The sequence below is a fragment of the Centrocercus urophasianus genome, unplaced genomic scaffold (assembly GCF_019232065.1).
Source record: "Centrocercus urophasianus isolate 14NV4802_14NV808 unplaced genomic scaffold, USGS_Curo_1.0 seq_13, whole genome shotgun sequence".
NCBI lineage: Eukaryota > Metazoa > Chordata > Aves > Galliformes > Phasianidae > Centrocercus > Centrocercus urophasianus.
The window spans coordinates 7,948,487-7,965,075 of NW_024884475.1; the positions used below are offsets into that span (position 1 = coordinate 7,948,487).

Here is a 16,589-nt window from a genome sequence, read left to right on the forward strand (position 1 = left end):
GGGGCCAGCTGTACTTCTCTGTATCTGCTGTTTAAGACACACTCTATTCTCTAGCCTGAAATTGTTCAAGCGTGTATTATCCTTTCCATAATAGTATACAATGATTAGGCTAAAGCCAAGATTGGATCTCTGTTCATGTACCACTGTATGGAAAGACATGCTAGTCATGAGTTAGAGCGTATGATTGTATGTTTTAGTAAACTTAAGCTTAAATTGCTCAAAAAGGTCATCAGTACTTTTGTCTATATGGAACATAAGCATTTGTTAGCTGCAACTTCAGAGCAGCGGTTGAACAGGGCTCCTCAGAGGACTTGAGGAAAAATGCTCTTTTTACTTGATCCTAATTGGGCTTAAGTGAGCTGTAAGCAAATGGCTGCTTGGGTAAGGGTCAGATCTGAAGCTTAGGCACATCCTTGTTTAACCTAAGGTTTGTAGGTATCTAATGAAATTAAGTGCTTTCAGGATTAGGCCTCTGCCAGTTGGGGGTTATTTGGATTTTCTTTTTTTCACTAGAGTGGTGAAATCTTATTTTGGGCAGCTACTTCTTTGCTTGAGTTTATCCAGTTGTGGCTGCACAATTAGTCCTAATATTTTTTTCTTTGCAAGATAAGGATGAGTTTGCATTCTTTCTTCATTTGTCATCTGTGTCCTTTGTCCATACCATGAAACAAGATGAGAACTGCTCAAGTTCAGTATTTGTCAGCAGAAATACCATGCAGGATGCAGTTACAAATGACTAAAGGAGGTGGACATGACTACTTTACTTTTTCATAGAAGAAACACAGTTTCTTTTGAAGTTTGAGTGCCAAAAGTGTGTTGTTTGTAAATTGGAATCTTTTAACTTGTGGTTAAAACACTACTTTGATAAAACTTTCTTTTAAAATATCTTGCCCAAAGAACCCTTTTTTATTATGCCATTTGTTAATCAGATGTGCTATTGAATTGTTAATGGAAAGACTTGCACTACTAAAACAATGCCTTTATAATTTACTTCAGCTTAATAACAAGAAAGCACTAGCTGGGGAGAACAACTTCACAGATACAATGAGGCACATGCTGTCATCACGTTTGAGCATGCCTGACTGTCCCAACTGTAATTATAGAAGAAGGTGAGCAGATGTTTTTAACTTGAAATCGTAATAAATGATTCATTTCTTGTGTTAGAGGAAAAAAGGAAACATTATTGCAAGAAAGAGTCTGGTTACTTCAAATGAATGCTTGAAGGTCATAAAAGTGTGTAATCTTAATTCTTGAACAGATGTACTTGTGATGACTGCAGCCTTTCACACATTTTGACGTGTGGCATCATGGATTCTCCTATAACGGATGATATCCACATTAACCAGTTACCACTGCAAATTGATTCAGCTCCGGATTATCTATCTGAGATCCGCCCACCTAGTATGTCTTCAGCAAGTTCAGGATCGGGTTCCAGCTCACCTATAACAATTCAGCAGCATCCGAGGCTGATCCTCGCAGACAATGGTTCTGCACCAACTTTGTAAGTTCTCAGTTTTAAAAATTTGGAATACTGAATTGAACTTCAGAAGGCAAGTTATGCAGGCTGACCACCGTTAGATAATTCTGTTTTAACATCAGAAAATTATAAGAAAATAAGTTAATCCTGATACTGAATTCAGAAGTCCCCCAAGTCCAGTTCTATCCATTGTGAAACTAAAATCCTGATTTTTTTTTTTTTAATTTTCCGAAGATTTGGACTTAACAGCACTGCTAGATGTATGCATCATATGTACTTTTCTGCTTTGAGATTACAAGCATGCTTTAAGGCATCAGTTTAAAATAGCACATTTTCTTAATTTGAACAAGGTAAATGGTGATGTTTTTAATTTGAGTAATGGTTGCTGCTTATGATATATTTTTTCTTTAGTTCTTGAAAAGCTTTTATTAGGCTTCCTGAAGGCGTGTTAACTGGAGAATTGCATCAAGAGTTCTCCCTGTCAGAAGTGTTTGCCACCCTTTCTTATTTTGTTGAGATCACAGTGAGATTCGAGGCTTTAGTCTAATGGCAGACTTCTGTCTCCACCATAATTCTGGCAGTATAAAACTGGTTGATTGACTTCTGTATGCAGTTTGGGCGGAACTAGCCATCAGTCTCTAATCAGGTGAAATTCCAGAAGAATGTTTTAAAGAAATAGGAGGAAAAAAAAAGTCTTCAGTACTGGTAGGAATGCTACTGAAGTACATGATGATTGTACAGTCAAGGAATTGTCATTAGAACTGTGTTAATGTGGTGTGATGAATGATGGGAGCACAGATGAAGGGGATGCTTCTGATGAAATGACTTTATTAAGTTCAGTTTCCTGTTGCATCCACTGTAATGTATGATTTACACTTCCATAACAGGACTAGAGTTTCTGTATCAATTTGAGACATGTTTGAAAACAGGTTATGTGGCAATACAGTTTGCTGCATAAGCATGTTTTGCTATTTCTGTGAACTTTCATGAGCTTTGATGTTGAAATTGAAACAAAGAATGCAGAATTCAGAAAATAAACAAGTTGTATCCAAGTATATACTGTGTAAGTAGTCTATTTCATTATTTTTTTTTTTTTTTAAGGGAAATATCACTGCTTCTTGAGGGAGAGGCATTTCTTGTATTGGACCTAACCCTGCTTGTTTTATGTTCTTGTTGCACATTTGAAGCGTGACTTATGGTGCCATCACTTAAATTTTGGTGAAGTGTCTCATAGAATGTAAAAAGATACGGTGCTCAGTGTGAGAGCTGTTTTTTAAGAGCTTTGGATTGCTGTGAAAACATGAATTAAAGAATCTTTGCAACATTTCCCTAGAGTGGGTACTAAAACATGCATGTTCTAGCTGACTGTAAAAGGGGAAACAGGACTTCTGTTAAGACTGAAAGCAGGTTATCAGGAAAGCACTTAGGTGAAGGGTCATTTAGGAACTAATTGCAGTTGAGAAATTCAAGATTTACTTTGACATGTTCAATGTTGATTACTTAAAGTTACTTGTTTGACATATTGTGTATGTATTATATTGTTTTGTCACTTCACACTTTCTTTAAGCAAAATCATTGGCATTTTTTCATCAAATTAAAGGTCATCTGTATCCTGTCATTACAAAGACAGTAGATTTCTTGGTCACAAGACATTGATGGAATAATATCTTACACAGAAATAGCAGAGAATCTTACTTTCTGTTCTGGCATGAAGCCACTGTATCTAGTAGGAGTGTACAGAGATTGCTTGATTTTATTTATTTATTTATTTTTTAATTTGAAAAGTAAGGTCAGTTAACTCAAAAGAGAAGAGTTGAATTCCTAATTGGGATTTTTATACAAGTGATGTTCTCAACTTTATTTTTGGTGACTACTTTCACAATAACTGAGGTTACTAAGCACTGGGATTTATCTAAGCCTCTTTTCCTCTCAGTGGTAGTGATGATGAAGATGTTGCACCATTATCAGCAAAGTTTGCTGATATCTACCCACTGAATAATTACGATGATGCAGAAGTGGTAGCCAACATGAATGGAATTCACAGTGAGCTAAATGGCGGAGATGAAAACATGGCATTGAAAGATGAGGTACAACACTTAGATTGTCTTTTTTCTGGCATTTGGATCTTACTGCTGAAGAAAAGCTTGTCCTTCACTCCCATGTTAATGAGTTAATGTTACACAGTCTCCTCAGGTGAGCAGTACTAGCAGCAGCTCCTCAGAAGCAGATGATGAAGAAGCGGATGGAGAAAGTAGTGGTGAGCCACCAGGGACTCAAAAGGAGGAAATGTCTCTAGGAAAAAGGGCATTAAGGAAAGATGAAGCGAAAATGGATAGTCCACCACCTTCTTACCCTAGTCAACAGGTATTGTAACCTATGAAGAAAAAAATACAACCTTTTAGTAACATCAGAAATTTGACTGTCAATATGAATTATATCTTCAACTTGAATATGCTGAGTTATCGGTAGGTAGCTGTGATATCTAAAATATGTTTCAGTTGATTGTCTATTGTCCTAGGTAATATCCTTCTTTTTTCACAACCTGAAACGCATTAATTATATTAAAGATGTTTTCAATAGAAGTGATTTCTATCTTGTGCTTATATGAATGAAAAACAGATACTAAGAAATGTATCTTGGTGGTTTCAGCTCAGTCTTTGTTAAATGTTGGTGTTGTGTGAAACTGCTGTTGGGGGGATTACAATGAGAGCATGTTGTTAATGGGTGCTTTTTAATGTCACATCTGAGGACTAATTTGCCTTGCTGAAATGCTGGGTAGTAGCTTGTTATATGGATAATGTGTGGGTTTTTTATTATTGTGTGTTTTTCTTGGGTATTTGCATGTTTTCTTTTTTTGTTTTCTTGCTTTTGTTCAAGGTTGTTGTACTCTCTTCTGTAAGTTCACTAAAACACACAGGAAACTTTACCCAGAGTATCTGCTCAGCAGGTAGTGGGGTCTGGTTTAACAGCTAAACAAATAGTTCTATGACCATCAAAATAATTCATCTGATGGACTTGTCTTTATGTTTCTTTCAATCTGAGTTATCCTACAGTTCTAACATGAGTTTACTACTTTGAGAGAGGAAATGTTACTCTAAAAATCACTCTTATTGTACAAAGGATTCTACGCCAATGGAAGTCTTTGAGGGGTTCGATCCTCCCCCTCTACTTTGCCCTGGTGAGGCCACATCTGAAATGCTGTATCCAGTTCTTGGCTCCCCAGTGCAGAAAAGACAGGGATCTCCTAGGAGTCCAGCAGAGGGCCACAAAGGTGATTTAAGAGCCTGGAGCATGTTCCTTATAAGACTGAGTAACTGGGTCTGTTCAGCCTGGGGAAAAGAAGACCGAGGAAGTATCTGAAAATGTTTAAAAACATCTAAAAGGAAGTGGGAGACAAATGGATGAGGCCAAGCTCTTCTTGGTGGTGTGATAGGACAAGGAGCGGTGACCTAAAACTTGAACAGAGGAAATTTCATACAAATATGTGGGAGAACTTCCTTTATGGCATGGTGACAGAGCACTGCAACAGATTGCCCAGAGAGGTTCTGGAGTCTCCTCCTGCAAAAACTTTCAAGACCTGGCTGGACACCAGGGTAGGTTGTAGGGTACCTGCTTTAGCAGGGAGGTTGGACTTCATGAACTCTTGGAGATCTCTTCCAACCCCAGCAATTCTGTGATTAGTTGATAGTCAGGTGGGAGCTGCTGTTAGGTGTCCCCTGTGGTTAGCATGTCTGTAAGGCCTTTTGGTGGAAGGATTTTCTAGTGTCTTTTGAGTATTAAGCTGCAACTTCTCTCAACAAGCTTGTTGAGAAATCTTTTTTCTATGTATGACTTACCGATGCAGTAATTAAATGTGCTGAGACATCTAGCTTGTCAAGCTAACTGGAAAAGGGTGAACAGATTTTACATTTGTTGTAGAAAACCAAATGATGCTGAAATTATATGTCTGCTTCCATTTCACCCTACAGTTTAGGTTACTTCCCTAAGATGTTATTTAACCCTTTTTTTCTGTTTGCTTTGGGGGGGGAAAAAATTCTGAAGAACTCCTAATGACTTTTTTTTGCCTGATAATTTTTTTTTTATCAAAGCTGAGTATTTACTTTGTAATGCTGCGTTCATGTGATTCATTTCACTGATGTGTTGGAGATCATTTTGTACCATCTATTGAAATTTCTAATTTCCTGCCTTCATTAGGCAGAATATCAGCACTGAAAAGAGGTGATCATTTCCCTCTACTCACTGTTGGTGAGGCTACACTGGAGTGTTGTATCTAGTTCTGGGCCTCCCATGTAAGAGAGACCTGGATACCGTGGAAGGAGTGCAATACAGGGCTGCCAGAGATGATTGAGGGCCCAGGGAACCTCTTCTTTGAAGAGATGCTCAGAGCTGGGACTCTTCAGCCTCAGGACAAATAGGTCCATGGGGATCTCTTTGCTGTTTCCATCACATTGAAAAATCATGGCTGTCAGTTGAAGTTTCCAGTGACTGGAAAAGAGGGAATATCATTCCTGCTTTTAAGTGAGAAAGGAAGACCTGGTGATCTGGAGGCACAGAAAGATCATGCAGCAAATCTTCCTGGAAGGCACATTAAGGCATGTAGGAGATAAAGAGATGATCTGAGACACTCAGCACTATTTCACCAAGGGCTGATCATGCCTGCGCATTCCGGTGATCTTGTGCATTGGTGGATTTGTGCAGTAGCTTGGAGAAGAATTCACTGACAGCAGCCCTTTGGAGGAGGACCTGGGGATTCTGATGGATGAGAGGCTTGAAGGGAGGGTGCAAAAAGGATGGAGTCAGTCTCTGCTTAGTAGTGACCACTACCAGGTCAGGAGGCACTGGGCACAAATGAGAGCACAGAAGATTCCATCTGAACTCCACAAAGTACTTCTCTGCTGTGAGCATGATGTAACATTGGCACAGGGCTGTCCAGAGAGCCTGAGGGGTTTCCTCCTTGGGCATCTGTGAAAGCAGCCTAGATGTGGGTCTGTGCATCCTGCTCAGGGTGGTCTTGCTGGGGCAGGGCTTGGCCCAGAAGGCTCAGAGGTCTCTGCTAAGAAACCTCAACCATTCTGTGATTCTGTCATTAATTGATTCCATCAACTTCTTAATTCCACTTTAAATTCCTTTTTCATACCAAGTACCCAAAGGCTGGTCAGAATCAGATTTTGAATCTTCACATTGCTTTTTTTGTTTATTTTTCCTCTTTTTAATTTGTTATTAGATTATTACTTGTTGCTTGTGATAATACTTGTTTCAGGAGAAAGTTGTATTTGCTCTTAATAGATCTAATTCATTCATTTGTTGTATATGGTTTAAGAAATCTTCATGTTTTGAAAAAAACCTTTGTCAAAGGCTGTAATATTTCTAAGTTAAGATGAAGTGTTATGTGTTTCTGAGAGGAAAGCATGCATGTTGCAGAGAAATGCTACCTGTCAATTCTTTTCTAGAAAGTTAAGCTAAGAAGCTACTGTTGCTTCTTGGAAAAGATGTGTAAAGCCTCATTACTGGGGAGAAGTAACAGCTGGGAAGTGTTCCTGTATTCCTTCTGGTAAAACTGTCTTTCAGTAAAATGTCAGTTGACAGTCGTAGTAAAAAGTACTAAGCTGAGAGAAGAAAATGGACACAGCTCTTTCCTGAGTGTCTTTTCTTTCAGAGTACCTGAGTCCTTTAAAGACTAGAGTCTGAAGATGATCAGTAAAAGATTCCAGGAAAGCATGCATTTATTTGTAAGGCAGCTGCATAGTAAGTGAATTTGGAAGGGACCTCTGCAGTGGTCTAGTCCTACCATCCTACTCAAAGCAAATTCTTCAGGAGGAGCCTCAGCTCTGCTCTGTGTCCAGTTGGATTTTGAATATCACAAAGGATTGTAGGCTTCAAAACTGCTGTGGATAACATGCTTCAGTGTTCAGCCACCTTCACAATAGAATAAGTACATAAACACTTGGAGTGGAATTTCCTGTATTTCAATCCATGCCTGTTTTTTCTCATCCTTTCATGGGATACAGCCGAGAAGATCCTGGCTCTCTTATCTTTGCTTACCTCCTCTCCCTGAGTCAGGTATTCATGCACATGGGTAAGATCCTCCTGAGTCTTCTCCTTGGAGGCCGAACAATCCCAGCCCTCTCAGTCTTCCCTAGATGTGTGCTCTAAATCCTGAATCATCTCTGTGACCCTTTGCTCCAGTGTGTCCTCATTTATTGTACTGAGGACCCGTCAGTCCAGGTTTATCTCACAATCACTGAGCAAAGGGAAAAAATCCCTTCCCTTGACTTACTGGCCATGCTCTCCCTAACTCTTAGGGCTTTTTCCAACTTTGTCAGCTAATTAGCCCTTACCACTACTGTTGTGTGTACTGTTTTTCCATATAATTGGGAAATTGTGAAATATAAACATCCAATTCCATTTTTATAGTGGAATTAATCTAGCAACTATCTAATGTTATCAAGGTTTCCTCTTCCTGCCTGTCCTTGATAATTGGATACAAATTATCTTACTGTCACTGATAGGAGGTATTCAAAATCTGGTATCAAACTATGTTGACCTTGAGAGCATTCCATGCTTATCTAAGATGAAGATCCTCCATTAGTACTTAATAATTAATGTTTTTTCATGATGAAGGAATTTTCCGGATGCTCTGGATTTATTAATAGATGTATTCAAAAGCAAACTGTATTTATGATTATTAAGAAAAAAGGATGCATAGAATTATCTGATTGTATTGTCAAGTACATTGATTGTATTTTGTTGTGCATTTACAGGCTGACCAAGGTCCAAATGCTTGTGAATGTCATGTTTGCAAACAAGAAGCTTCAGGTCTAACAGCCTCTGCACTTGCAACTGGGCGCCTGCCTGCTGGCCATCAGTTTATGAATCCTGAAAAGCCTGCACATCCTGCACTTCATCTTTATCCTCATATCCATGGACATATACCATTGCATACAATTCCCCACCTTCCTCGTCCACTTATCCATCCCACCTTGTATACAGCTTCCCCCTTTACACACAATAAGGTAAGCCTGTCAAGGTAGATGTGTCCCGATCTTAGGAAATTACTGTATGCTGGCATAAATTAGCAGGTGACTGAGTATCAGTAAAACTGTAAACATTGCTTTTTAAATCGTTGTCTGTTTGGATTCTGATTCCCTGTTAGAGGGAATAGTGAAGTGTAAGGAATAGGGCATAGTCAGAACTGGAGAAAGGCTCGCACAGCAAAACTAAGAGTAGTTTGCAACAGGAAGACTGATAATTTCCTTGCTTTCATTAGAAGGAATTTAGAGTCAAATGGGTCTGGAATGGTGGGAAGAGTAATGAGACTTTCGTCAGTATAATAGGACTAATTAAATCTTCATTTAATATATAGGAGGTCAGAATTTAATATTCCATTTTGGCGATAATGTTCTGAGATTTTTAGTTCAAAATGCTAGCACTTTTTTATTTTTAGACAGTTAGGCATAGGAGTCTTTTAAATGATTTTTGTGCTTTGAGAGAACTTGGTTTTTTGCAGGTTCTGCAAAATTCTTTTGACTCAACATGTAATTAATGAAAAAGCAAGTGGTACAGAGCATGGATTAAGGCCTGGTGTCTCCTTTTGGAAGCATGAATCAAAAACTAGGAATTGACATTGATGTGGTGCCATTTCACATATTTCATTCAGTTGAACTATGAGCCCTGCTTAAAGGGGCAAAGACTGGTTACTATGATGCATTCCTCTCACCTTCCTTTTTTTGATCCAGAGATCTTGTGGTTGCAAGGAGAGAAGATTAGCTCACTGTGATGATCATTGAGTAATTTTTAGCATCGCTATTAACATCAGCTTTGTTTGTCCTATCTTACTGTTACCTCTTCCTTCTCTGTTGTGTTGTGTTGACATTTCTTAACAGCCTACAGCCTTTCTTCTGACATCCCAAATTGTTGCACCATCTTCTGCCATCCTTCTTGCACTCTTCCCCATCCCTTTGTAGCAGTCTACTCAAGCTGCCAACCATGTGATACCCTTCTCTCTGCTGTCATTCTTTTCAAGAGATCTTTGCATGGTGGAACATCTGCAGTGTATTTTTGAGGCTACACCAGCAGCCCCATGTGGAGTGGCAAGCTGCTAGCACTGAGTGGCTTTGTTGTACTGCCCTAATCTACTAGTTCTGGCACAGCACCTGAACCAGCTGGGCTCCGTGTGTTTTTGTTATGTGGGAGCTAGAAGGACGTATGTGGAAGCTGAAGCTTTAGGGAGCTTTTGTATTTGAACAACCAGATGAATTTGGCAGAGCTGGTAGTAAAGCAGCTAATAAACCCCATCAGGTCAGGACTTGGTTCATTATATCATGGATAGGCTGTTCTGTCCCTGTGATGTTTCTTTTGTACCCATATGTGCAAGTTTTCTTTTATGGAGGATGCTTGAGCTGCTTCAGCCTTCCAGATCAGTCAGATAATGAAAATGTCTGGATTAAAAAAAAAAACAAGAGTAACTGGGTATATGATGAGTTTTCTTCATTGTGTTTAGATGTTAGTGTCTGAAATGTTACTGAACTCAGCTGATACTTGTCTACATCTGTCTAGGTTTTTCATTGCATTAAATGTAGTGCAGAAATAGGATAGAATCACTTCCCTTTGGCTTTTTTAAATGTGGTGGTAATTGAACGTAATGCTTGCACTGCTCAAGGTCTCTGAACCCTGAGCAACAACTTGCCTTTATAAAACAGAAAAAGTATTTCTGTGGGGTTTTTTGTTGTTGTTTTTGGTTGCTTTTAAGAACAGAAGGTTGCATTCATTGCTGTGAAGTTTTAAGTCAGGAACCTGTTAATACTTCTAGATGAGAAAAGCAGACAAATAGAACCAAGTTGAAAATGATGCTTTCAGATAACAGTGTTTTGTTTTTCTACTGTGCTTGTTTCCAATCCTGAAGTGTTAGTAATCCCTTTATCACAGCTGCTTTGTGTAGTAATGGTTGTCATGTCACGGAGGATTGCTTTTAGCATCTTGGGCTTTGGAAGGTAATAATAATTCCTATTAAGTTGTACATTGACATAAGTACTTTTTTAGATGAAAAGTGAGGATCCACCAATATATATTAACCCAAACATTTTTGGAGGATGCTTTGTTTTGTATTCATCTGTTATCAAAACCTGAAGGAAAAGTTTATGATCATAAAACACACACTTGTACATAAAATCTGTGTAACACATTATCTGCTTTTAAAAATCAACAGAGTGATCTTTTTATCATTCTGGGAAATAACGTTTATTACCCTTAGCTTTTTATGATGCCTTTCACAATTGAAACAATTTATGATTTGAATGTTGCTGTTGGAGTGACTGTGTAAGCAAATAGAATATCAATGAGGAAAATACTCTCTATTTTTGTAGGCATTACCGCCAGCTCCAGTTCAGAATCATTCAAACAAGCATCAAGTATTCAATGCATCTCTCCAAGATCATATTTATCCAAGCTGTTTTGGGAGTACTCCAGATTGGAATAGCTCTAAATTTATAAGTCTCTGGGGATCAGAGATGATGAATGACAAGAACTGGAATCCTGCTACGTTTTTGCCTGATACAATTCCTGGTGAGGTTTTGTTATTACTTGACACTGACTAGTTAAAATCCTTATGTCATGCAGTGGAATGTGGCACTTATTTCCAGGAATGATAGGTTTCATCATCATGTTCTTAATGAGATGGGATTCTGGCAGGGATTTGCTGCCATTTCTACTTGAGTGGGACTGAAAATTGGAAAATATATTCTTACATCTTGGAAATAGGACTCCAAAGGCAAAAGAATAACAATGTTTTTCACCTCTGCTCACTGTAGAAATATTTTCATCTTGAATGTTTAAGACTGCAAAGAAATTGGAAGTCAGGGAGAACTTAAGTTGCTTTTTATCTGCCACAAAGATCTGCTTATTTTCTATGGGACTGCAAGAGCACTGGTAATGTGGTACTGCATTCTCCTCCTTACCTTGCACAGAAATAAACCTTGTCATTCCAGAGGCATGCACGTACAAAGAGGTTGATTTAAGCCAGGAAGCTTTTGGAGATATTAATGGTTGAAGTTAAATAGAAGAGGTTAATAGAGAAATAAGTGTGTATGTGCCTTTCCATTCACCTCATAGCAAAGAAGTTGAAAAGCTCTTGTAAAATGTAATTTGTGTGAAAAAGGAAGCCTGGTTTTATGTCTGAATATTTTTCAGAGTGGTTTGCTGTTTGCTTGTATCGAGCTACTGAAGTGATGTTAAAAAGAAAAGAAATGGATAAACTTACAGAGAACCTCACCAGTAGCGTAGCTTGTCTTTGTGCAGACTTGGTTAGGAGTACCTTTTCTAAGGGGTGGTTGGTGGCAAGCTTCTGTGGGAGGTCTGATCACAAAGGTGTTACCATAGTTAGCTGGAATCACCAATAATTAAAGATGTCTTGTACCATGTTGATAGAAGAATGTGCTGCTACTTCATGTGTTGCAATTGTTGCATGGCTAATGTGGAGTTCAGATATTGAAGTTTACGTGCTTAGCATGTAATAAAGTATCCAATTTTAATTCTTCAATAAATGTATATGGGTCTGTAGCATCTTTGCTACTTGTTTGCACATATATCAGGATTCTTAAAACTGTAACTTTAAGGTTATTGACTGCTTTGAGACTTAGTAGCACATTTTATTGCATCTGTATTCTGGGCAAGAGGTCCTTGGGAGGGAGGGGGATCACTTTGCTGAACTGATTAAGCCAACTTGAACGAGGTGTCCTTGTTGGTCTTGTAACATCCCATCTAAATTATTACATGTTTAATTCTGAGTACCGTAAAGACAATTCTGTAATTCTGTGATACTTAATTATTCTGTGCACTTCAATTGAAGGGAATGATATACTAACGCCAGCACTCTCAGAAATAAGACCCGAAGCACTTCCTACCACATCTAGCAATGAAGGATCAGCTGTTACTGATGGCAAAGAAAAGAAAAATGCTGCAAAGAAGAAATGTCTGTACAATTTCCAGGATGCCTTTATGGAAGCTAACAAAGTTGTCATGGCAACCTCTTCTGCTACTTCTTCTGTCTCCTGCACAGCTACTACAGTGCAGTCAAGCAGCAACCAATTCAAAGTATCATCTAAGAGACCTTCATCAATAGGTAAGGATTTCTAATTCACACACTTTTTAGTAACTGTCTCCAGTACACATCGAAGTTCTATGTATGTTTGCTGTAGTTTGTATTATCTTTAGTTGGTGTTCTTAATACTCCTGAGTTTCAATCTCTGTATTCCTGGCTTGAAGAAATTTTTAAGGCATCTTAATATTAGGATTTGGGACTCCTAGTAGGCAGATCAGGAAGTACTGCATAGTTTTTAGAGAGGCTGAGAAAGTCTACCACTTTAAGTGACTGCTTGGGTAATTAATTGGAGACTTAATTTCTTCCAGTTGTAATGTTGTTTTTTTTTCCCCTCCAAATTTAGGTGAAGTGTTCCACAATATTAATAAAGAGGACCATAGACATTCTGCACCAGTTGCACCACGAAATAGTCCTACCAGTTTAGCATCGCTTCCTTCGCTGTCTCCTGCTGCACTGTCTCCAGCTTCTACACCCCATCTTCCAAACCTTGCTGCTCCTTCTTTTCCCAAAACTGCTGCAACAGCCCCTGGGTTTGTGGATCCCCATTCAGGTCTTTGTCCTACTACAGTTGTACCTCCTACTTCCACCACAGACAGCTCTGTAAGTGCCCCACCAAGTGTCTGCAGGTGAGTCTGGCGCTTGGGTGACAGAATCAGTAAAGCATTGATTTCTGCAGAGTTGTATCTGTTGTTCCATAGCATGTGGTGTCTCACTGCCCTGCTGGGCACTGTAATGCTAGCTCTCTCCAGACAAGAGAAAATAGTAGGTGCATTGCTCAGACTGACTAGCCAGGAAGTTTGCGCTAACTAGCAGTTACCTGTTGTTATATGTTATGTTTTCTCGTACTTTTCCCCTAATTAGAATACTGAATTTGAACAGGTTTTTTTTTTCCCTCCCACTGTTTTGATCACTAATTTTTGATAAATTTCCTTTTCTGGGGGAGCTGGAAGAGTGAGCTTCTTGCTTCAGAAAGAAGATGCACATACGTTTTGGCATGTGAAAGGTCATGGCGTTTTCACCTTGCTAACATATGAACAAAGAAGTAATAACACTAGATGAGATCTTCCTTTGAATTAAATACTTTACAGTTACAGCAAAATCAGATCTGTCATTCAGTCCTTCTGGAACCACGATATGTTCCATAGTTATGCAGCCCTTTGGAGGGGATAAAAAAGCAGGGTTGTTCAATAAGCAGTTACAAAGCAGTGCTTACAAAAGTGTAACTGCTTATTGAAGAGACCTGCTTTTTTTTTTTTCCCCTCTCAAAAAATTAAGTGACAAACAGGATCTTGTGGCACCATCTTGTTTTTAGCCGATCCTCAATTTTTTAAGTTGAGAAAAAAAAAAATGTGTCTAGAACCAGGGGATTTTAGGAATAAGTTGTGGTATGAAGAGAGCTGTGCAATGCACAAGTGATAAGGCAGGTGACAGTTTCAAAACCATTCAATATTAAAGCTAAAAATTTCTGCCTCTGAAATTATTTTTCCTGGTTTAAGACAAAGAAGAACAGTTCCACAACTCACTTTGTAGGCTACTGATCTAATGAGGCACCTGATGAGTTTTTCATAATTCACTTTACCATACATGATTTTTTTCTTTCTGCTTTGTTTTGAGCATCTCCCTTTGAAAGCTACTGTATGAGGGCCTTAGAATTTGATACATCACTGGTGATTGACATCCCAGTTTGAGAATCATTGTTCCTGGTAGATGTACATATAGCTGCATGCTTTTTTGCTTCTTTTCTTTCAAACATTGTTTCCATTATTATCCAGATTTTTTTTCACCAACTTTTACTTAATTTCACACAGTGATCCTGATTGTGAGGGCCATCGCTGTGAGAACAGTAACACTTACGATCATCAGCAGTATGATGGAGAGGAGAGTCAAGATGAAGACAGCTGTTCAGAGCACAGCTCAAGTACCTCAACATCCACAAACCAGAAGGAAGGAAAATACTGTGACTGTTGTTACTGTGAGTTCTTCGGCCATGGCGGAGTAAGTTGCTGGATTTTCAATTTTATTTTGCTTTTTTATTAATGTATCATCAGTTGCATGGATCTTATTAGACTGCAGCTAAGTGGGAGTTGTGTTGGAACTCACTGAAGAGATAAGTAGCAAAAGGAAGTTGAGTGTGTGGGCAGAACTTAATTTTCCTCTTTGAAATGAAAAATCGAAACAAGACCAGTTGAAGGCAAATAAAAAGTAATAAAAATGGCTAAAAGCTTTAGCAAGCAGTTGACTTGGATAATAGATCACATGTTTGCCTGTGAAACTGCAAATGGGCATTCTGCCACGTAGACATCTTCATGAGTGTGTGCACTTATCTAGGGTAGTGTGATTATTTATAATGTGGTAAGTTCAAGTAAAAATGCACTTAATAGAAGATGATTTATTAAAAAAAAAAAAAAAGCATTTGTAGCAATTCTATCTATAGAAATCTCAGTTCTTGAAGTATTCATTTTAACATGATACTAAAAAAACCCAACAACTATCCTTAAAGAACTCTGGCAGTGTGAGTTTATATAACATTTTTATCAAAGGAAAACCCAAACAATACATTCTCTGTTTTTATTATTGTAAACAATCTGCCTTAGTGGAGCATTTTGATAAGTGCTGACTTAATTTAAAAGGTATTTTAAAGAAATAGACTTCACAAGTTAGCAACAAGCCCGATACGTCTGTTGCCTGTTAAATACACCTTCAGGTATGCCTACAAACAACATGGAATTCAGTGTTCTGGTTTGAACTCCTAGTTTTTTTAAGGTCTCTGCGGTTTCAAAATCTTGTGTTAGGTCAGTGAAATTTAGATTCAGTCACGAAATATTTTTCTGATGTCCTTCAGCCACCAGCTGCACCAACCAGTAGAAATTATGCTGAGATGCGAGAAAAACTTCGTTTACGTCTGACCAAAAGGAAGGAGGAACAGCCCAAGAAACCGGATCAGATCTCTGAAAGGGAAAGTGTTGTTGACCATCGAAAGGTGGAAGACTTGCTACAGTTCATAAACAGCTCTGAAACCAAACCAGTTAGCAGTTCTCGGGCAGCCAAACGAGCAAGACATAAGCAAAGAAAGGTAAGATAAAAGAGTGTGTTTATCCTAAATCCTCACACTTTTGAATCCGTAAGCATGTTTTGTGACCTCCCTGTAAGTATATGACCATGTGCTGACTTGATAATAGTGGCCTACTTGGTTTTTTGTGTCATTTGTGATGGTTCTGTCTGTTTGCTTAAGTGAGGCTTGCTTACCTTTGCTGATGCTCTCTTAGAAGTTACTTAGACTAGGAAGAGTTCTCACAACGTTGCTGTCATGTTCTTAGTCTCTTTATGTCATCTTTATGTGGGAATTTCCCACACAGTTATTAAGTTTCAGAAATAAAAATCTGATTGTTGCACTGAATGGGCATTTTAGAAGTGCAGGAAGTTAGAAAATCAGTGTCTCTTTGTTGGAATGATAGTTATGATGTATGACTGTAGGAAGGCAAAAAACATGAGATTAATGCTTTTGAGAAAGTGGAAAAGTCAAGTTTTGATATTTGTAGCATGATTGCATTGGGCACCTTGAAAGGAGCTCACAGTGACACAAAGACCATCGTAAGTTAGAGTGAAGTGCAAAGCTGCAAAGGAGTGGGCAATAAAAAAGAAAATATATCACTTTCAAATGAAAATTAGTGAAAACATGTAAAGCAAAAAAAAAAAAAAAAAAGCCTTTTAAATTTAATAAGGAAATTATTTTCCAAAAACAACATTTGCTGAGTTAACAGAGGAAAATGATTTTTCTAAGTTGAACAAGAGGAGAAATTGCTTTTCTTATTGCAATTTAGTTATCAATTTTAAGTGTGAAGTTGAAACTGTTTAAACCAACTGAGGTTAGTTGCTGGAAGTTTTTGTATTTTGATAATCATGTTATGTGACTTCACAGTAACTATTTTGTGTATGTGGCTTAGTTTGCTGGCACTAAGTCTGCATGCTGTAATGCTTCCATAGGTTCGAAAGACCTGGTATTCCCTTAACAGGGTG

General features: G+C 38.3%; 1 protein-coding gene across 4 annotated transcripts in view; it reads left to right on the forward strand.

The window, feature by feature from the left end:
* Window positions 1-16,589, forward strand: part of FAM193A (family with sequence similarity 193 member A) — a 98,709-nt gene that overhangs the window by 47,194 nt on the left and 34,926 nt on the right. For all 4 annotated transcript variants that reach the window (XM_042812577.1, XM_042812574.1, XM_042812575.1 and 1 more), the window contains 10 exons: window positions 997-1,109; window positions 1,259-1,501; window positions 3,411-3,564; window positions 3,662-3,841; window positions 8,239-8,490; window positions 10,840-11,038; window positions 12,321-12,593; window positions 12,916-13,198; window positions 14,381-14,567; window positions 15,415-15,645. In XM_042812577.1, coding sequence (XP_042668511.1) covers window positions 997-1,109; window positions 1,259-1,501; window positions 3,411-3,564; window positions 3,662-3,841; window positions 8,239-8,490; window positions 10,840-11,038; window positions 12,321-12,593; window positions 12,916-13,198; window positions 14,381-14,567; window positions 15,415-15,645 — 2,115 coding nt within the window. The remainder of the gene's footprint in view (window positions 1-996; window positions 1,110-1,258; window positions 1,502-3,410; window positions 3,565-3,661; window positions 3,842-8,238; window positions 8,491-10,839; window positions 11,039-12,320; window positions 12,594-12,915; window positions 13,199-14,380; window positions 14,568-15,414; window positions 15,646-16,589) is intronic.